The following is a 22,814-nucleotide window of genomic DNA, read 5'->3' on the forward strand; positions in this document are numbered from 1 at the left end:
CAAAACTGCACTTAAGTTTGTTTGTTATTGTGACTGTTACTAAGGATTATCATTAATGGTGACAGTTTTTCTTCCTTCTATTAAACAGCAATATAACACAGAAATCACTGACTTAAAACAGCCAGTTTTGGTCAGCCAGCCTAAGAGGAGAAGGGGCCCTGGTGGTGTCTTACCAGGACCTGCTTTGCTCATGCCTGAACTCTGCTTCCTCACAGGTATTAAATTTTATTTGTTCTGGAGAGAAATGACAGGCTTATTTTATCATCTTTGTACTTAACATTTTTCCTAGAATAATTAACTCCTTCTAATTTTTTGGCCTCTGTTTACCTGAGAGACATGAATTAACCTTATTTGTGCTTCCTACTTCTCAGCTTCAGTATCTTCTGTGTCTCCTATTATTACTCTATTCCCCTTTTCCCCCCATTTTCCTTATTTTCTAAGTAAAGTTTTCTTTGTTTAAACATATCTGCCATATTTGCATTTAAAGGTCTAACTGATAAAATGAGAAATGATTTTAATGTGATGAAAGATTTAGCTGTTCATACAAGATTGACACCAGAACAAAGGCAACATGAAGTTGGAAGACTCATTGACTATATTCACAAGTAGGTCTCCTGAAAAATATAATGGGTTAAATGACATATTAAATAAAATTTTTATATTAATCAGTCATTACAATATGTGATAATCTGTCAGAATTTCATTAAATAGTCTCAACATATTTAGTGAGTTAAGTATCACATAAAATTTCAGAGTTAGAAAGGACCTCAGTACAAGCCATAATTGAAAACATGTCCAACAAGACAAGTAGCTTTTGCAACAGCTATTCCATTTATGAAACCTAAATCTGCCTCTTTGCAGCTCCCATTCCTTTCTCCTCATTCTTCCCTTGGGGTCAAGTACATAAGTTTGTTATATATATATATATATATATGAAAAATCAAGTGTACCTGGAATCTAGATTAAACTAGATTAAAATCCCCATGTCTTTTAGCCAATGCTGTACATGGCATGGATTCAAGGCCTTTCATCCTTTTTATTGTCCTCCTTTAGGTCTTTCCCCTTCTTATCAATGTCTTTCCTAATTTGGTGTACAGAATTGAATGTAATAGTTTAGATGTGGTCTACCCAGGACGGAGCATAGCAGGGTAGAAAAGCAGAATTTATTTAAACAAATCTTGTAATTAAGCAGTTTTGCATGGATGATTCAGTAGAAGTAAGCAGCCTGAGGGATCAGAAGAATTCCATTAGAGAAAGCTGGATGAAACAATATAATAGCAGATATATAAGGCATTTTTGTGGTTATTTCTGTGAAAATAATATCCTGAAGGGAAAAAAGCCTAAAAATTCTGACCCTAAGAACTATTATAAAATAATTTACTTGGGGCTATAGTTTGTTGTTTTAATTTGTTTTGTATCCCAATATTTTAAATTAACAGAGATGACAATGTTCAGAAGGAGCTCCGTGACTGGGGTTTGAGCTTTGACTCCAACTTACTGTCATTCTCTGGAAGAATATTGCAAGCAGAAAAGATTCACCAAGGAGGAAAAACAGTTAAGATTGCCTAAGTTGTTTTCTTATATTTGGTTGAAAGTAAAATAATTTAATTCAGTCATATATTTTGCAAAGCTAGAAAACTATTCTTTAAGGACTAGTACCACATGAGAGGGGTGGAGGATGGGACGTGGTAGGGAAGGGACTATTAGAACTTCGATTGTAGAGTAGATCTTTTCAAACAGTGTGTCAGGAAGACAGCTAGCAGGGCTCCCTTCTTTACCTTGGACTGCTTGCACACTTTCCAAAAACACTGTTGATTTTGTGCCTTATAGTTCTCCTTCCTGCCTTCTAAATAAGGGTACAGGCTAGAATGTATTTGGGCACAAGACTGATTTTTTAAATGGGGGAGAGTGGTGTTGAAAGATTTTCAGGGATTGACACTCAAATCAGGATACTGACAACAAAGTTCTAAACACTTTCATATGACATAACAGTACTTTATGAGATTAGTTTGGCTTCTGTAAAATCTAGTGGTAAGTGGTTTGTTTTTTAACCTAACAGTTCTTAGTTGCTTATGATATATGTAAAAGTGCTTTTGCCATCATTATTTTTATAATAGTATATCAAAAAGGTGAACTTACAGAAATACAACAATAATTACTAAACCTGGATTGGGGACTTCTCAGAGTACCCTCTCTCAAGGATCATATGTTGTTGGGGTTTTTTTAGGTGCTAATTTGTATTGTAAAACACAGGCTTTATATACCCTACTAAAAAAAGGAAAATTATATGTTAGAAAAGCAAAAAGTTTTGTGACACAGTAAAGTCATTGTAGAATCTGGTGGTATTTATTCTCTCTACTCCAGGATTGAAAAATTTAAGTCAATTTACTAATTTTGTTGCATATTAAATCAGTTTTAGATACCCTTAGGAATAAAATGTTCTTTTGTAAACCATTATAACCATAGCTTTTATTAGGGTAGGGCTCAAATACAGCTTACCTGGTGATATATAGCAGGGTTTTATAATCTGTTTTCAAACTTTCTCTTTTAGTTTGACTATAATCCACAATTTGCAGATTGGTCAAAAGAAACAAGAGGTGCTCCATTAATTAGTGTCAAACCACTAGATAATTGGTTATTGATTTACACTAGAAGAAATTATGAGGCTGCCAATTCACTAATACAAAACCTATTTAAAGTTACACCTGCCATGGGCATACAAATGAAAAAAGCAATAATGTAAGTACAGCTTTAAATAAATTCTAACTTTTCTCTTATTTTGGATGTTGACTATTAGTACACTAAATTTAAACCTAAAGAGTTATTTTGCAGAAATCATTCTATTTGGATGAGGCTGAAGAATAGTGAAGGAAAAGTAACTGATTAAACGGTTAAGATTATAAATGGTTAAAGATCTGAAACCAGATCTAGCATTAAGTATTATTTACTATAACATTTTGAATATATGTTTAGGAAGGCATTCTCTAGTATTAGTAATGAAGAAATAATGGAAAACCTGTTTCAGATATGTTTGAAATATTATACTGATGTTTTGAAATTTTGCTTCCTTAAAGGCCTAGAGAAAACATTTTGAGTACCATAATACTGAAGGATTAATAACTTTTACAGAATCTGAAGTTCATGTTCCCTTTTCCCTTGAAACAAATGATTATCACATATTATAAGCAGCATGTTGTAGCAGCAAGCACCCCAAGTGTCCCCAGGGTTTGCTGCCAATACAGGTTCTTGGATCTGCTTTGATAAAGGAAAGCAACTCAAAATGGATTAACAAGCTTACTTTAATCAGTCAAACATGTATTGTTTACCTAGTTCAGGGGGGAAAGGTCAGCACCCTGAACTTCAGAGTATACAGACAGAATTATCAAGACAGAAACAGATCAAGTAGACAGCTTTCCAAACTGTCCAACCATTACATCCATACCAAAGCAACATCTGGGTTTTTCAAAGCTGGGGGACTCTCAACAATGGCTTCCCAGAGTTTCATCTGATCAAATCACAGAACACTTCTCAAAGTGAGCCCCAAAACAAAGCTACACATCAGGGCTTATATAGCCTTCTCCTGGTTCAGAGAATGTAACAACTTTCTTGACCCACTGGCGAATCACAAAGTATCTACTGAAAAAACAAGCCTCCCACCCCAGGCTCCAGGTGCACTTTAGCCTACGGGCAAGGAAGATCTTTAAATTTGCATTCCGATTACACATGTGTTCAACCAATCTATTGATATTTTGGTGGCAGTTCTTATATGTGAGCATTAAAACAATTATGTAAAGATTATATAAATTATGTATAGATTATATAAATGTATATTATGATTATTTCAATGCATATTATTTAATCTAGTGATAAATATGAAAAGATGGCTGTGTGTGAGTATGAAACTGAATTGATAATGTTTGAGTTGTTGAATGAAGGCTTAACTATGTTGATTTTTGTGAGCCTCCTTATTAGCTTGTTTTTTAACTGTGTTGGTGACAACTTTGAACAAATTCGATTATTTTGATCTTTTGCATATACTATGAGAAGAGCTTGAATAAAAATGAGTTCTCTACAATTCTCCCACTTAAACTTAAAAACAAAAATTAGCATCACCAGGAAGACCCTCTCTCTAAGAGGCCTTTGCTTCTTAGACAGGGAAAAGAAAGTTAAATTAAAGAAGGGCACTTTGCTTGTCATTGCCTGGGACAAAAAGAGGAAAATCAGTGAATAGGTCTTTCCCTTCTGTTACTACCTTCATGGTCTTAGGGTCCCAAACAACTGCCATCTCTAGCCCAATGGAAAACTATGGGCTGTGCACCCATTTAAAAAAACAAACTTCAGTCGTTACAGATGTTCTCCCATGATTTCTCAGTCATATTGTGTCTGAGGTCAAATTGGCTGAAAGGAAAAACATTAGATCCAAATACTTGTTAACTTTCTGTAATTCTGGCTTAGCTACTAGGAGGTAAGCTGTTATTAGTTCTTGGACAAAAAAAGGAGATTAAGCATTTAGACAGTTGTTGGAAGTTAGTATGAATGTGGACAGACTGATAACTCAGAAGTTCCTTATTCCTAACTACAACTTACTTACAAAAGGAGGAATGTGATGCTTTCAGTACAGTTGTAGCATTTAAAGTGTTTGTTATTGTTATTAAATATTAATTTTTTGTAGTACTGAAAAACTCTCCCCTCTCCTTTATTTCTAAGGCAGTTAAAAAAAATTCCCATATTTTAGCAGCATTTGCTTTTGGCCACAGATAGAGCACCCAGCCTGGAGAAAAGAAGATCTGAGTTCAAATTCAGCCTAATTTATTTGTCAATCTGTTTGCTTCAGTTTCCTCAACTTTAAAATGAGGCAATAATAGCACTTAACTTCCCAGTTTTAGCACAGTGCCTGGCACATAGAATGCTATACCAACATTAGTTATTATTGTTGTTATTGAAGTTTGGGTTTGTGTCCTTAATGTATTTTTTTATTCTTCTTTTAAAGTTTGGGTTTCATGGATAATTTCTCAGTACGTAAAATCTTAAGTTAATATGATTTGTATGAATTCTACCCTCCCTACAATTGCATGAATCTTTAATTTTTGCTGCCTTCTGAATGTAAATAAATTCTTTTCCTAGGATTGAAGTGGACGATAGAACTGAAGCCTATCTTCGAGTCTTACAGCAAAAAGTTACATCAGATACTCAAATTGTAGGTAGCTAATTTATGTACAGGCATTTTCTAACTGAAGTTCTGTTTAAAAGTTTAAGATTTAGCTATTGAGAACTTGGAATGCATTTTTTCCTCCAGAAAAGTGCTTTGTAATTGGGGATGAGGTTCCTAGACTAGCTTAGAAAAGCCTATTTAACTTAGTGCTATCCTGTGTTCTTGAGCTAAGACCAAAGTAATCTATAGACCATGCTCATATGTATCTGGAATGCCTTTGTTCATGCTAGTCCTTTTTCTCTGTCTCATACTTCACTCTCACTCTGTCTTTTTAAATTTTCCCATTCAAAGTTTAACACAAGCCTTGATTTCTTCATAATTATGTCATCAAACTTCTCTTAGTTCCATATATCAATATACTTAGCTCTGTCCCCATTCTTAATTCAACTGTATTTACAATATGTACCCCCTCCAGTTAGCATCAATTTATTAATTTGTTTCCTATATATTTGTCTTGTTTCTCCAACTAGATAATTACCTCCCCACCTACCAAATACCAAAGATTAGTATGGTATATAGTGTTCCAGAGTGAGAATCAAGAGTTGGAAGGAACTTCACAGTCTTTGATCACATGATCTTTTGGTATCCCCAGTACCTTGAAAACAGAAAGCACCTAATTATTTCGAGTGTATTGAATCTCGTACATTGTTCAATTGTGCAGGTTACTTCCAGATCTAAATCTATGACTTAAAATATTTTTCTACTAGTTTTGTAATACATATGCTAGTGAGAGCAAAGAAATACTTGTTCACTTACTTTCGTTATTTTAACTTAGATTCTTGAGAAAATTGTAGAAGTACTACATTGTTGCCTATCCTTTCTAGAGTGCTTTTTGGCCAGTGGGCAAGTGTAGTATGTTGGGAGGATGCAAGCTACCCTTAGATAAAAATGAACTTTGGGCTGGGGCATAAAGAAATAGGGATTGTATTCTTTCTAGGCCCTTTATTTCTATAATTAAATGCCACCCTTAGGTTACTGTTGCTATATTTAGCTGAATTGTGAAGGGGTACAAAAGGAGTAGTGTTGGAAACAGTTTCACCAATCTGTAAAAGGAAACAAACATTTACTAGTAGCTGTTGTGAGCTAAGTAGTAGTAGAGAAAAAAGGTTAAGAAATAGGTCCCTATTCCTAGAACGCTCAGAATTGAGTAGCACAGGGAAGATATACTAAAAATAACTAGGATACAAAACTGGACATAAAGAGTGAGAAGAGGAATAAAAAACATGGTAAGTGATGATCATTACTGGGGCAAGGAAGAGGGACATGCTGATATGCAGATGGCTCCATGGAGAGGTGCATATAACCTGTTCCTTAGTAGGTAGGATGTTAAAATGAGGTGGAAGAATAGTGTATTTATTGCCAGCTATGAGGGAACAGTGTGATTAAAAGGAGGCAGGAACAGCTTGAGATCCCAGTTTGCCTCACTATCAAGTGTGGGGTATGTGGGTGAGGAAATTGCATTTTATCTTACTCTGGATTATCTTTGTTGTGTTAAATAAATAGCACTTAAACTTCCTGTATGATTGCTTGTGAACCACTTTTCTCCCCTAACAATTTCATTTGAATGTCCATAGTACTCATATTCTACATGTAGCCTTCCCCCTCCCCCTGTAAGTTTTTATTAGGGCAGCTAGGTGGCATGTTGGGTCTGGAGGCAGGAAAACTCATCTTCCTCAGTTTTCAAATCTGGTCAGACGCATACTAGCTGTGTGACCCTAGGTAAGTCACTTGACCAGATTTGCCTCAATTTCCTCATATATAAAATTATTTGGAGAAGTAAGTGGCAAACTACTCTCGTATTTTTGACAATGGGATCACAAAATCAGACATGTCTGTAAAATGACTGAACAGCAATGTTTTTATTGGTATTTTAAAATATCACTACAATTTCCTATTCTCCATCCTAGAAAGCCATTCCATGTAGACAATATTTTAAAGACAAAACAGGAAAAAAAGTTGGATAACCAGTCAGTATAGCAAATGTCTTGAAAATATGTGCAGTGTACTACACTTGTGAATCTTTCACTGCTGCAAATGGGTAGGTAGGGGATAGTATTTTCTCCTTCAAGCCATTTTTGCTGTTACCATAAATATTTGAAATTCAGATTTCATGAGAATTAAGAATTTTATATGCTATAGTCCAATTAGCTATGTGATAGTTAAGAAATATATAGTTATGGGGCAGTAGGTGGCACAGTGAATAGAGCACCAGCCCTGGAGTCAGGAGAACCTGAGTTCAAATCTGGCCTCAGACACGTAACACTAGCCATGTGACCTTGGGCAAGTCACTTAACCCCAATGGCCCTGTCTTCCCCCCTTCAAGAAAGCAAAAAAAAAAGGAAATACATAATTACTTCATCTATTACAATAATTTGTCTGTAGAGAAGTTAAGCTGAAATTATTTTATTTTTGGTTGTTTTTCTGTGTTTTTTCCCCTAAGGTAGTTTGTCTGTTGTCTAGTAATCGGAAAGACAAGTATGATGCTATAAAAAAATACTTATGTACAGACTGTCCTACTCCAAGTCAGTGTGTGATAGCAAGAACCTTAGGCAAGCAACAAACTGTAATGGCCATTGCTACAAAGATTGCCCTTCAGATGAATTGCAAAATGGGAGGAGAACTTTGGAGGGTTGATATGCCCGTAAGTTTGATTTTATTGTATTCTTCTTGTTTTTGATGCATTTAATCTGAGTTTAACAGTAGTTACATAGAAATCTAAAATTTTACAATGGTTTTTTTAAGCCACTTAAGTATCAGCTTGGTGATCAGAACAGATGTTAATTTACAGAAGAAATGCAGATGCAGTAAGTCAAAAAATAAAGGATTTAGGTAAAACTTTTAATTTTAATTCAATTTAAGAGTAGTAAACTTTAATTATTCATATAAACAAAGAAATGACTAAATATGGAAAGGAAAAAAACTAAATAAAGCTAAATTAGTACTTAACTAGTACTACTTGTATTCATTTTAAGAAAATATATCTCCTTGATTTTGTTAAAATATTTTTTGTTGATATCTTCTGGGTTTTATATCACTCTGCCCCCATCATATCATCAATCTCTAAGATTGGTCATATTAATTTTTTATCATTTGATTTTGCATCTCCTTGATTTAAAATATTATACTTATGTGACTGAATTTGCTTTTTTTTTTCTCTCAAGCTAAAGCTAGCAATGATTATTGGTATTGATTGTTACCATGACACTACTGCTGGGCGAAGGTCAATTGCAGGATTTGTTGCTAGTATCAATGAAGGAATGACACGGTAAGGAAGGTTTGCTGTAGAGTGAATTTTACAGATAAAATCCAGAGCTATGACAGAAATGGAAAGAGACCAAACAAGAAGTCAAGGAAAAGAGGATGAGTTGGTGGGTAGTATTCTTTTCTGTGGCTAATGTCTCTCTGATCCTGTGGCTATTTAGTTTTCCTTGGACACTCTCAGTGGAAGCCAAGGCCTAGCGAACTTTCCCCCACTAAAATCATCATCTAGAGGAACCAGAGAGATACCTATTGGACTTTAAAAGTTGAGGAGAAGCAAGAAATGTCACTGGTTTATAGAATCATGCAGAATACTTGGTGACTAGGGTCTAGGTAGAAGAGTTGGGAATTGTATAAAATAGAGCCATTTGTCTTTTGGAAAGGGCAAAAATGAGTAACTTGTCTAGTTGCCTGATGGCCAAATCCTTTTTTTAAAAATACATTTTATTGATTTTTTTGCTTTTCTATCACCTATCTTTCCCATTGTGCCTTTCACCTTTTCCCCATTCTACAGAGCTGTCCCTCATAATAAAGAGTAACAAAAGAAAGAAAAAGAAGTTCCACAAAACAAACCTGTCAGAGAACTCTTATCTGCAGTAGGAGCAGAGTAAGATGTCTCAAATTTCTTCTTTGAGGCCAAGCTTAATAATTTATAATTCCACAGCATTTAGTTTGTTTTGTTGTTCCTTACATTTACACTGTTATAGTCACTAGGTATATTGCTTCCTAATTCTGCGCGCTTCACTTAGTGTCAGTTCTCCTATCTTTTTGTGTTTCTCTATATTTCTTACAGCACAGTAATATTATGACCATTTCTTATAGCACAGTAATATTCCATTACATTTATGTATTGCATTTTGTTTAGCCCTTCTCCTACTGATGGTATTTACTTTCTTCCTAACTCTGGAATCTCTGGGTCTAAGTATTTGAATATTTCTTTGTATAATTGCAGTTTACTTTCTAGAATGGTTATACCAATTCACAGTTCTACTTAAAATGCATTAATGTGCCTGTCTTTTCAAAAGTACTCCAACGCTGACTATCTATCCCCTGTTGTTTTGATTTGTCTTTCTTTAAATAGTTTGCAGTGCTTCTTTTGAGAATTGTCTGATCATATCCTTGACCAAAATGTATTTGTAAGATTTAATAACAGAATAGACTACTTTTGAGGTCATGGGGGTGGTTATTTCTGTATCTGAGGTTATATAGCCATTTCAAATAACTGATGCTAATTAGCTACTTCTAACTTTAAAATGGTTTTTAGTAAAGCCTTCCCTTTGAATTAAAAAAATGCCTGCTTCCTTACCACTGAATAACACATTTCAAATAGAGATGATATGTAAAGAAAGCTATATTTGGAATAAGAGGATGTTTGTTCAGCTCTTGGCTTCTGACATTGTGGGACATTAGACAAATCAACCTGAGTCCCATGTTCCTAATCTGAAAACTGAGAACATTGAAATAATTTTGAGGGCATTGAAACAAAAAATTTTTTTTTTAAAAAGATAAGCATTACAGTTCTAAAACAATGTTTCTCCAATTTACAGATTGTATTCCAAAATTTATTTATAAATCTTGTTTGAAACTCTTGTGTCAATTTTCCTGTAAAATAAATTTCATTGCCCAACATTTTTTAAGTGCTTAATATTGTTTTTAATATGTTGTGAACTCCATTAGGTCAGGGACTATGCCTTAATCTCTTTAGTTCCCCTAGCACAAAGCTGTACACATAGATACTTAATAAATGTTTAGTAATGAAGGTATTTCTGCAGGAAAATGAGCTGAATTAGGTATAATTATGTATTTATAATTAAGTACATAAAGAAGTAATGGGAAGTGCTTTGTCAGGGTAAACATAGGGAAAGACTACAACCAGTTGGGAAGATAGGGAAAACTTCATGAAAGAGGTGGTATTTGAGTCTTAAGAGAATTTTCCCAGGTAGCAATGAAGCAAAAATTCTATGTAGTTTAAGGAACAGCATAAACAAAAGGCATGTCCATTAGACAATGTGGGTTGTACATGGGTAGGCGATGGGATAAATACTGTTCCAGATGAGCTGGAATATAGCACATATTGGTGGGAATGTATGTAAGAACTGGAAAAGTAGGAACTATGGAGTGACTTAAGTGAAGGGAGCTATATTGAAGGATTTTTAGTAGAAAAGGACATAATTTAGAGCACTGTGTTCAGAAGACTAGATCAGCAGTATGATGATGAATGGATTATTGTGGATTATGAAGAAGCCATGTAGTAATGGGAGCCTAATGGGTGCCTGGGGGAATATAAAAGGAATGATTGAGAGAGATTGGGATTCAGAAGTTGCAAAATGTTCATTAGGTCTATAGGATAGCCCACAAGCACCAATTCAACTACCTGGAAGGCAGCCAAACTATATATTGTGTTTAAACTGGCATTTAGGGGTGGAGCCAAGATGGCAGCATAACAAAAAAGGAAAAGAAGAAGGAAAACTCCATGTGCTCCCCCCATAACCATCTCAAATACCTATTAAAAATGACTCTAAACTGGCATTTATTGACTGCTTTAGAATTTCATGCTTTTAAAAAATGCATTTATTTTGGGGAAGGGGGAGAGGGAGAAATGATTTGCCAGTTACCTTAGAAAGAAAAGTTTAAGTACATTAAATCATTGTTCTAAGGGTTAGGGAGATTTTGCAAACAGAATAAAGAGCATATAGCCTATTAATTACTCTGCTGCTTTATTATTTGCAGTGTTGATTTGGGACTTTAACTGATCTCAACATAAAACAAGAATAAAAAAATTTTATGGCTTTTTAGGAGCTAGGGCATCTAGATCCTTTCCAAACCTAGCCTCCTTTGACTAACATGTACATTTTAATATCTAATACTTCACAATATATAGTACTTCATTTTTATGTCTTAAAAATCACTAGCCTCTGTTGAGGTTCAGTTCAGGTGCTACCTCTAAATTCTCTCTGCTCCTTTGTCCCCCAGATAGATCCAGGCATTAGTGCTCTCTCCCTCCTAAAATTACTTTTGATTTACCTATCTGTTCACATGCTGTTTATCTCCCCAATAGAACTGAAGCTTGAGGACAGGAATTGTTTCATTTTTCTGTTTCCCAAGCACATAGCATGGTGCCCTGTCTATGTTAAGCTTTATGAATAAATTTGTTGAATTATGTAGTGAATGTGTACTTCAGTAGATCTATGATGTCATTATTGTATATGTGACTCCCTCCACTAATACAGATTACTGCCCATTTTGTGACTCTTTTCAATGCTCTTCTATTGTAAGTTACCCACAAGAGATCTATCGAGTAGACAGAGCTCTTCTTTTAGATTTCATGACATTGTAAGGATGCCTGCCTCTGGATACTATCCATTGGTGACATGACTGGTCCATCTTTTCCACCAACAGTATACTTCTGACATTGTTACTCCATATGGCCTATATACAGTCCTCATTTGTGAGGTTTCTTCTTGTTCATTCCCAGTGGTGATGTGACTTATGACATTTTGGGTAGTCAACTTTCTTGAGGAAGATTATAAAATTCTATCAGTTCTATCATACATAGCCTTTATTAACACCATTAGCAGGATACTGATTTTAAAAAAATATGAGCTTCTGTTCCATAGAGAAGCTTGAAGTCATTAAAAGAACCATATAGAAAAAAAAGAATGATACGGTTTTCTAGGGACAATCTAGTCTACTCTCCTTTTTGGTTATGTGTGCAGCTCACTGGACTCCATTTGCAGTGGTTCGCCAAGATTATGTAATGAGCCCTATAATATAAAGAGAGTGATGACAGTTTGCAAAAATTTTTATTTGGAGGGAGTAGTATGTTCAGCACTGATAAACGTATGTAGGTATTAGAGTAGAAATGCAATAATATATGTGATAATTGGCTTTAAGCTTTTTTTGTTTTTATGTACAGTTTTCAGACATTAATAGTCTCGATTTTTCTCTGAAAAGCTGGTTTTCTCGCTGTGTCTTTCAAGATAGAGGGCAGGAGCTAGTAGATGGGCTCAAGGTCTGCTTGCAAGGTAAGGATCTGATTAGCATCTTACTTTGGCTCTTAAAGGGAGCTATATTTAAAAGCAACATCATTGAAAATACTGAGCCAGAATTTGTCAGAAATGCAAATTACTTTTCAGGCTTTTGTTCTTTTAAAAACCTTGTTGATTTTCTTTCAGCTGCATTGAGAGCCTGGAATAGTTACAATACAAATATGCCTAGTCGAATTGTTGTATATCGGGATGGTGTAGGTGATGGCCAACTGAAAACCTTGGTTAATTATGAAGTACCACAGTTTTTGGACTGCCTAAAATCTGTTGGTAAAGGTTACAAGTAAGCACACACAGTATAAAAATGAATTTCTATGTTATTCTCATGATCTTAAACTGTTGTAAAACTGTTTCAACTATAGGTAAAAAAGAAGTATGTCAAGCATGGTTTAAAAATGCATAATCAAACTTTAATTGATGATAGGAAGTAAAGGAACATATTTTCCCCTTTCTCATTTTATCTTCTCGACAAAGCAGAGTAGGAATGATAGAGTAAAACTTAAATCATTTCATGGAACAACTAAACTTTTGTTTTATGTGATGCTCCAGTGTTCAGGAAACTGAAACTTTTTGGTTATAGCTGTTGCCTTGAAAGAATACAGCATCTGTATCTGTATCAACATTCCTATTTTTTTGTTGTTTTGTGGAGGGGGGAAGGGAGGGCAATTGGGGTTAAGTGATTTGCCCAAAGTCACATGGCTAGTAAGCATTAAGTGTCTGAGGCCGGATTGAACTCAGAAACCAGGGCCAGTGCTCTATTCACTGTGCCACCTAGACACCTCGAACATTCCTATTCGTACCATTCCTATTCTTTTCTCTTTGGAATTTGACCTATTTTTTCCCTTTAAATTTTTTTTTTCATTTTTCAAATGCTTTATTAACTTCTGATTTATATCATTCATTTCTGCCAGATTTTGAGTTACAAATTTTCTCGCTGTTTTTCCCCTACCCACCGCCTCAAAATATGAGTCCCACAGGATATCCCCTCGTCCAGTCTGCTCCCTCACATATCTTCTCCCATACCCCTTAGATTTTTCCAGTAGGGCATGGTGGATCTCTATGCCCCAGTGCCTGTATATTTATTTCCCAATTACATGTAAAATATTATTAATAATAGTATATATATATATATATATATATATATATATATATATATATATATATATTTAAACATTTGATTTTAAAACTTTGAATTCCAGATTCATTCCCTTTCTCCCTTGTCACCCACTCTTACTGGGAAGATAAGAAGTACAGTATAGATTGTACATGTATAGCTAATGCAAAACATTTAACATAGAAGATATATTGTAAAAGACTGACTATATTTCCCTCCCTCCTATCCCACCTTCCACTTGTTCTATTTTCTACTTTGATCCTGTCCCTTTTCAAAAGTGGGTGCTTCCAACTTCCCTCCCCTGCAGCCTGCCCTCCCTTTCATTAACCTCCCTCTCACCCCCTTCCCCCCTACTCTCCTGTAGGGTGAGATACCCTATTTCATGTGTATTAAATTTCCTCCCCGAGCCAAATTCAATGACAATAAGGTTGACCCGTTTCCTTTTGCCTTCCTATTATTCCCCTCCATTGTAACCATTTTCCCTTGCCTCTTCTATATGAGATAGTTTACCCCATTCTGTCTCTCCCCATCTCTTCTTATATTCCTTTCTCACCTCTTAATTTAACCTTTTAAGTCCTTCCAATTCAATTGGTCCTGTGCCTTCTATCTATGTATATCTGTACACGTACATACATACATTCACATATGTATTCATACGCCTGTATACCCTCCGATATAGACATATATATTTCCATTCCCTTCAAATATTTTCATACTGGGAAAAGTTTCATCAGTTACAATTATCGTTTTTCCATGTAGGAATGTTAATAGTTCAACTTTGATAAGTTCCTTATGATTTCTTTTCCCTGTTTACCTTCTCATGTTTCTCTTGCTTCTTTTATCTGAATGTCAAATTTTCTATTCAATTCTTTTTTTTTTCATCAAGAATGCTTGAAAGTCTTCTATTCCACTGAATGACCATATTTCCCCCTGAAACATGATACTCAGTTTTGCTGGGTAATTGATTCTTGGTTTTAATCCCAGCTCCTTTACCCTCCAGAATATCATATTCCAATCCCTTTGATCCCTTAGTGTAGAAGCTGTCAGATCCTGAGTTATTCTGATTGTGTTTCCACAATATTCAAATTGTTTCTTCCTGACTGCTTGTAATATTCTCTCCTTGATCTGGGAATTCCAGAAACTGGCTATAATATTCCTTGGAGTTTTCTTTTGGGGATCTTTTTCAGGAGGTGATCAGTGGATTATTTCAACCTCTATTTTGCCCTCTGGTTCTAAAACATCAGGGCAGTGTTCCTTGAGAATTTCTTGGAGGATGATTTCTAGGTTCTTTCTTTGATCATGGCTTTCAGATAGTCCAATAATTTTTAAGTTATCTCTCCTGGATCTATTTTCCAGGTCACTGGTTTTTCCCATGAGGTATTTCACATTGCCTTCTATTCTTTCATTTGTTTGGATCTGTTTAATAACATCTTGATTTCTCATAAAGTCGTTAGCCTCCATTTGCTCCAATCTAATTCTGAAGGAATGATTCTCCTCAGTGAGCTTTTGAGATTCTTTTTCCATCTGGCAAATTTGGCTTTTTAAGGCATTCTTCTCCTCATTGCCTTTTTGAGCCTCTTCTGCCATTAGAGTTAGTCTATTTTTTAAGGTGTGAATTTCCTCAGTCAGGCTGTTGGCTCTCATTTTATAATTTCATTTCGTAATTTTCTTGCATCCTTCTCATTTCTCTTCCCAATTTTTCCTCCACTTCTCTTATCTGCTTCTTAAGGTCCTCTATGGCCTGTAACCAGCTCATATTTTCCTTTGAAGCTTTTGGTGCAGGAGTTCTGACTTCACTGGTCTTCCTTGTATTCCATGCTTTGATCCTTTTGTCCCCAAAATAGGAGTCTAATGTTGGATTCTTCTGTTTACTTTGCTTCCTTTGCCTGGTCATGTTGCCACCCAATTACTTGACTTTTTGGGCTTTTTTGCCACAGTAGGACTCTGCTACCAGACAGGGGAGCTTCTATCCCAAATGCTGAGGTTTTCTCAGCTGCTGGAGGTATTAGTTGGGTGCCCTCTCTGAAGCCTCCACATGCTCTGGCAAGCTGGTCACACACCCTAGGGACCTCCACCCCAGACCATAATCCAGATCTAAGCAGGTTAAAACAAGAGCGATTACCTCCCAGACAGGTTGCTTGGTCCTCCTACACTCTGCAGGCTAGGAACTGAAGCTGCCACATGGCAGCTGCTGCTCTGCAGCCTGCAGTGACTTCTTGCCTTGGGGAAGCCCCGGGGGCAAAAGCTGATGCACTCACAACTACTGGGTCCCAAAGTCCACACTGCACTGACCTCTCACTTTGTCCTTAGCATCTATGTGTTGATAATTCAGGACCACCACAGCTGCTGGTGATCTGGAGTCCCTCCAGCTGGTGGCTGATCAGGCCTGCCCTGGGGCTAAAACCTCGGAGTGGAGCTGGGCTCAGCTTGGCTCCCAGAGCGCTGCACTGGCCAATTTCTACCGGCCTGCCGGACTGTCCTCTGGGGGAGGTTAGCTTCTCTGTGTCATTTTGTGGGTTCTGTAGCTCCAAAGTTTGTTCAGAGTCCCCTTTTACATGGATTGGAAGTGGTGAGAGCCAGAGTAAAGTGGAGGTCCTGTTTCTACTCCACCATCTTGATTCCACCCCTGAACTTTTTATCTATACCATTGGTTTAGCTACTAATTAGATACATTTGACTAAATTTTTATGATTAAAACCTTAGTATTTTCTTTTTGTTTTTACTCAAAATTCCTAAATGGTAAGCCCCCTAAATGCAGGGACTGGGCCTCATACTTTTTCCTTGAGTGTCTAGCCAATAACCTGTGCATAATAAACATTTTATATGGTTCCTTGGGGTATTTTGGTTGAAAATCCCAGAAAAGTTTTGTACAAGGATTTTCTCCCTCCCTAAGCAAAATTGACAACTGCTATTTTGCATTTAAAAGGGAAAGTAAGGAAATTGCTATATGGCATAGACATTACTTTTATTCAGCCTTTAGAGTTGATCTAATAGCTGAAAAGTACACCAATAGCCCTAAGCCTATAAGGAACTAGATAATCTTTTCCTCTGTAAAATAAAATATGACACTTGCTTTCCACATTCAGAAATTTGAAGTTTTTTATTCATTTGAGAGTGGGTTAACATTTTAAGTCTATGACCAACAAAACCTATTTTTGTTGCTGTTCCTCTGTCATGTACATTTACACACTCTCTCTCTGTCTCTCTCTCTCTTTCTCACACACACACACACACAGACACACACACATGGCAATATTGATAAATTAGGATTTTACTTGGTAAACAGATTTTCTTTTTGCTATTGATTCCTTGTCTGCTAGCAGTCTCTATTTGTTTTCCCAACTCTTTAACGTTACATATTCTCATCTTCTTTTTTAATGCATTGTACAGGTTCTTTAGTAGTTTTAAAGAGTAAAATCTCACAAAAGCAGCAAGGCAAGTATGTCATATCTGATATACTTTTTTTTTCACTGATCATAAAAATACTATTTTACCTGTATATCAGCTGCTTGGGAAACCTGGAATTATAGTACATATACTATACATATAGAACATATGCCAATGTCAGCAGTCTCTCCTACTTTATTTCACTAGCTCTTTTGAAGCTGTTAGTTCACTTAGGCAACTGGGATAATACACTAGTTACTTTGTCTTTAGGTCATACAGGACGGAGAATATTCCATCCTCAGCAAATAGATCACCATTAGTGTCAGTTAACATGCCCATTTGAAACAGAAGAAAGTGGCAATGAGGATCAGAGACTACCAAGGTCTGGAAGTATAAGTTTCCTGTCACAAAGCTAAAGGACTTTTCTCCGAAGTCTTGGCACAAAAGGAAAATATTGCTATAGGGAGAGAACTATTCATAGCATGTAGGACTGAAGGACCATGGAGTTGATTGCTAATTGATGGCAAAAATAAAACAAAAAAATACTGAGGAAATGTGATTTTACATAATTCTAGAGGTCCTTTTAGAAATAGTAATTTAAAATAGGCTCCCAGCAATTGTGATTTGTTCATTTCAGTCATGTCCTTACTTTTTGTGACCCCATTTGGCAAAGATAGTGTAGTGGTTTGCTTTTTCCTTCTCCAGCTCATTTTACAGATGAGGGAACTGAGACAAAACAGAGCTAAGTGACTTGCCTGTGGTCACAGAGCTACTAAGTGTCTGAGACTGGATTTGAATTCAGGTCTTCCTGACTTCAGGCCCAGCACTCCATTTAAGTGTGTATTGTCCCTTATGTGCAATGTTTTCCATTGAAACATGGCCAAGTGTGGTTGAATTAATGTCTTTCTTTTAATGACTCAAAATAGCTTTTTATGACCACTATTCAAAGAAAAAAAATTAGTACATTAAAAAAAACTGGATGAAATTTATTTCCCTACTCTCATGTTAGGATATCAAATTGCCCCTTTTATCTCCTTAGCTTTTTGCTTTAGTTTGAATGAAGCTAGTAGCTACTTGTAGGAAATTAATGAGATTATTTTGATGATTTTTTTAAGTTACTAAACAATAGACAGGGCATTGGATCTGGAGAAGGAAGACTTGGGTTCCAATCCCAATCCTTCTCTCGTTTTCAGTATCTTTATTTGGACAGAGGAATTAAACTTGAGTCCCTACCAGCTTTAAAGTCCTAATTATAATCCAACCCTTCTACTTGGTTTTAAGGTGTTTGCAAGTGTATCTAGGAAGGAAGTAGGAACGGTAGCAGAAAAGCTCACTATTTCTTTAATTGGCTTTCAAGAAAGTTCTTTATTTGCAAAAAGAAAGTTCTTTATTTGATTCTGTTGGTACAGGAGATGCCTTTCTCTTGTTCTATCCACATGCATTATTATTGTTGTGGGGTCTTGTTTAGGTTTCTGTCTGCAACAGTGGTTTTCAAAGTTGGTCTTTATGACCACTTTGTGTAGGACAGAGAAACTTATGAGGTATATGCCCTATTCACTTGCCACTGGAGAAAAAAAAACCTCAAGGAAATATTGGGTATTTATTGTGTATATAATAAAGTTCTGAGTGCAATGAGGATATAATAGTGTAAGAAAAATTCCTGTTTAAAGGTACTTTCTGTTATGTTGGAAATTTAACACTCAAATTTTTAAAAAACTAACAAGGTGTAAGTGCTAAATGAATGTTTTATAAAACAAAGTGCTGTTCAGAAGTCAGAGGAGAGGAAAATTCTGTTCCATTTGGAGTCATTAGGAGGAAAGTTTCACATATCATCACAAATTTTGTATGCATTGGGACAAACGATACACAATTTTACCAGAGCAGATGCTCTGTTGAAGGAGAGTTAGCAGAAAATTGTGTTGTACAAAGCTTAAAATAACATAAGGAGTGCAGAATTTATCCTGTAGGATGGTAGTGAGCCACTGTAAGACTCTGATCTGAGACCCAAGAGGGGTAGATAATACTTATATAACACCCACTACGTGCAAGGCACTATGCCAAGTTCTTTTATTTGGGACTTGGATCCAAAATAGGAATAGGACAAGATGCTGCAGCTAGGAAGTAAAATTTTAGGTCTTAAATTTTAGAATACATATAAAAATCTCTGCTCTTTATGAAAATTCAATGACATGATTGTTATTTTATTATTCCCTTTGGAAACAAAGCATACATGTCTCCAAATTATAAAATGTAATAAAAAGCTTACAGATAACCCTCCCTCCACCTCCCACATGTCTGGATAATTGGACACAATGTTACCAAAAGAATCATAGGCATAACTGGAATTAGGTTTATCTGGTTTTGAAGTACTTTTAAAAAGGAGATTTTAAATGTGTGATAGGCATGCAGTGATAATACTAGGAAAGGAAGAATTTCTGAATAATACTATTTTGCTGTTTTTCACCCTGCTATCCAATAATTCCTTCCTCATTCTGCAAATTAATATTGTTTCTGGTAGAATTAATGCCCTTAATACCATGCAAGTAACATCCTGTATAGCTTACAACTAGAACAGTATGTTTAATTTCATGGTCCTTTTTAAAAATAAGAAAATATAAGAATACTTTGAAAACTTTCAAGGGGTGATTTTTTGATAAACGTCCCTGTGTTTTATTAATCCTTAAGCCCAAGACTAACAGTAATTGTGGTAAAGAAACGAGTGAATGCCAGATTTTTTGCACAATCTGGAGGAAGACTTCAAAATCCACTTCCTGGGACAGTTATTGATGTAGAAGTTACCAGACCAGAATGGTAAGTTCTAATACAAGATGACTACACTGAGAATCCAATAAAGTAGAAAGACTTCCTGGATAAAATCTTAACACTATTACTGTACTTCTTTTCTGTAATCTCACTATATGTAGACTTAATAAATTCACTTTTTGATTTCTGACATTTATCTTTATAGATTCCAAGTTCATTATGACCAATTTGTCCTGTTAAATTCAACATAGACCCAATTATACATTGCTTTGTATGTTCCTCTTACCCTACCTCCACCCCAGATAACTATTAAGTTTCTAAAATAACTAAGACCCTTTCCAATGAAATTTTTTTGTGATTTACTTATTTTTCCTTAATAGTTTTTCCAATTACACATGTAGTTTTCAACATTCATTATTGTAAAATTTTGAATTACAAATTTTTCTCCCTTCCCTCCTGCCTCTCCAACAGAGCAAGCAATCTGATACAGATTATTCATGTACAATCATGATAAACATATTTCCACATTAGAGAACTAATTTTCTAACCAAAATTCTTTAAACCCCACTTATTTAGTGTTCATATTTCTTGGAGCTTCAGCCATATGAAGCATAGCTGGAGATTCAGAACAAACCTGTTTGAGGGAAGGCAGAACCTGTAGGCAATAAAGCCAAATAGATCCTTTTATCCAGAGCCATCTTTTGTTCATTACCTAAACAGTTGTTTACAAAGTATGAAGCTGATTAGAAACAGTACATTGATGAGGAAGGAAAAAGCTGCATGTTTTTATATAAAAAAAGAGTAGAGCAGTCTGTGGTCATTTAGTGTATGAATAGAAATGTACATTAAGTGCCTGTGGTGTGCTTGAGTATTGTGCTAAGCTAGGAGTGGGGAATACAAAGACTAAAAATTACCCTTACATTCTACCAGGAGGAAACTGTGTTCACTGATAATAAGTAAGGCCCCTCCCACCTTGGATGTAATTCATTATCAAATAACTTCAGGTTCAATTCAACAACCATTCTATATTCTAAACTCAATCCAGTCAATAACCCATAGTATTTAGGATTAGTTTAGAACCTGTCTCACGTGTAAACACTCAACAAATGTTAAATAGAAGCTGTTAGGCAAGCAAGATCTCCTGACTAAACATGCCACCTGGTAGCCAGGAGCCTTGAAGTCTGGCCAGATATGGAGACATCTATCTAAATCTACAATATAGCTGATGGGAAATTAACTTGAATTATAGCTTGATAAAATTATTTATGCTCATGTTGACCAGAGTCATTAAGGGTTAAATTACATTTTACATATTGTATTAACAAAAGGAAATAAATGCATATGCAGTATAGAGAGATGCATTAGAACTAAGTGATTTTTTCAGATAACTAAAGCTTAAGTCTTTAAGCACTAAAACTTAAAATAATGTATTTTATTTCTATATAGTTAGCTATTACAATCCAAATTTAAAAATTACTTTTGTGATTTAGTTGGTAACATTTTAACTTCCAATTTGTCTGTCAGGCAGATATTAATTTTCAGGAGGGTGGTTCAAAATGGCTCTGGGTGACAAGGTGAGACTTGTAAATACTGCATGTCAGTAGCCACACAGCCTTAATTATTAAGTTCACAAGTTGCATTTGTGCTTCATTGTTAAAATTGACAGAGACATTACAGAAAGTACCCATTATCATTTTCTAATAGTTAACATCAATAAATGTTGGAAGTAGAGTAATTGAAGTGACTTAAGTATTTTGAGCTAAAACCCCATAACCAAGAAGGTAAAAATGAGATATTCCTATTTAGTGACTTTATGCATCTCTTGTCAATTTTCATCAGACTTTTGGTTTAACACTTACTTACTTGAAATACTTTTTTCATGTTATAAAAGATATCAAATCAGTTAAAATATTGTAAATAGTACTTTGCAAGACTTACAGTATTTTATAAATGCTAAGATTATTATTGTGAACTGTTTGCTTTGTCTGGTAACTGTTTAAGTTTTCAAAATTTAGCAAATTACATCTGTGTATCTTATAATTTGCAGGTATGACTTTTTTATTGTGAGCCAGGCTGTAAGAAGTGGTAGTGTTTCTCCTACACATTATAATGTAATCTATGACAACAGTGGCCTGAAACCAGACCACATACAACGATTAACTTACAAGCTCTGCCATGTATATTATAACTGGCCAGTAAGTATTTTCCATAATGACATTTTTTTCAAATTGGTGATTACTGTTTTTAAAATTTCAGTCTACACTAGCTTATATTTATTTAACATTGGTAGAATTTATAACCTTATCAATAAATTTTATTTTAAATAACTTTTTACTCCTCTCTTCTCCCCTAAAGGGTGTTATTCGAGTTCCAGCTCCTTGCCAGTATGCTCACAAACTGGCTTTCCTCGTTGGCCAAAGTATTCACAAAGAACCTAATCTGTCACTGTCAAATCGTCTTTATTACCTCTGAACCATAGAAGAACACAGAGAGTAGTCTGAAAGACTAGCTTCATAGATTTTTTTTTCCTTTTTGCAAATGGAGCTTTCGGAAGTCTTCCTAGATGCAGCATTTTTTCCCCCTTAACAACTGTAACATGTAAAGGGAGATAAGAACTGTGAGTTGTATTGCCAACTCTGCTACTGACTCACTGTGTGACTGTGCAAGTGACTCATTTTACAGATGGGGAAACTACAGGAAGAACATTTATCTTGCTTTTTACCTCTCACAAGGATGTTACAGTGGTTTTGTGATAAAATGTGGATACAGCACTTGAAGCACCAAACAAAAAGGCTATTTGGGAAAACAGTGGGCATTACTCATGTTGGATTATTTCTGGAAACAAGTGACATAATTGTAAATTATATAGTTTTTTTTTAACTGATATTAGGAATGCCGATATTGTGGGAGTTTTATTTTTGTTTTTTTTTTAACCTTCCGTATCTTAAAGATGTGATTTGCCATTTAAAGATAAAAGCTATTATCCAAGATGGAGAGAAGCTAGAAAGAGCAAACTGACATTTTAGAGTTGGAA

The 22,814-nt window shown here is 35.3% G+C and overlaps 1 protein-coding gene across 1 annotated transcript in view; it reads left to right on the forward strand.

Annotated features, from left to right (window-relative positions):
• LOC138153077 (piwi-like protein 1) overlaps positions 1–22,275 on the forward strand; it is a 49,600-nt gene extending 27,325 nt beyond the window's left edge. Inside the window, exons 10-21 of the mRNA XM_069077483.1 lie at positions 89–215; positions 488–605; positions 1,440–1,554; positions 2,552–2,739; positions 5,125–5,197; positions 7,653–7,853; positions 8,374–8,477; positions 12,425–12,495; positions 12,646–12,799; positions 19,703–19,828; positions 21,828–21,975; positions 22,136–22,275. Of these exons, the coding sequence (XP_068933584.1) occupies positions 89–215; positions 488–605; positions 1,440–1,554; positions 2,552–2,739; positions 5,125–5,197; positions 7,653–7,853; positions 8,374–8,477; positions 12,425–12,495; positions 12,646–12,799; positions 19,703–19,828; positions 21,828–21,975; positions 22,136–22,252 (1,542 nt within the window). The 3' untranslated portion in view covers positions 22,253–22,275. The remainder of the gene's footprint in view (positions 1–88; positions 216–487; positions 606–1,439; positions 1,555–2,551; positions 2,740–5,124; positions 5,198–7,652; positions 7,854–8,373; positions 8,478–12,424; positions 12,496–12,645; positions 12,800–19,702; positions 19,829–21,827; positions 21,976–22,135) is intronic.
• Positions 22,276–22,814: the final 539 nt, after the last annotated feature.

The sequence above is a fragment of the Petaurus breviceps genome, unplaced genomic scaffold, assembly GCF_028583685.1.
Source record: "Petaurus breviceps papuanus isolate PSGF00001 unplaced genomic scaffold, PetGlider_PUasm1.0 100, whole genome shotgun sequence".
Lineage (NCBI taxonomy): Eukaryota > Metazoa > Chordata > Mammalia > Diprotodontia > Petauridae > Petaurus > Petaurus breviceps.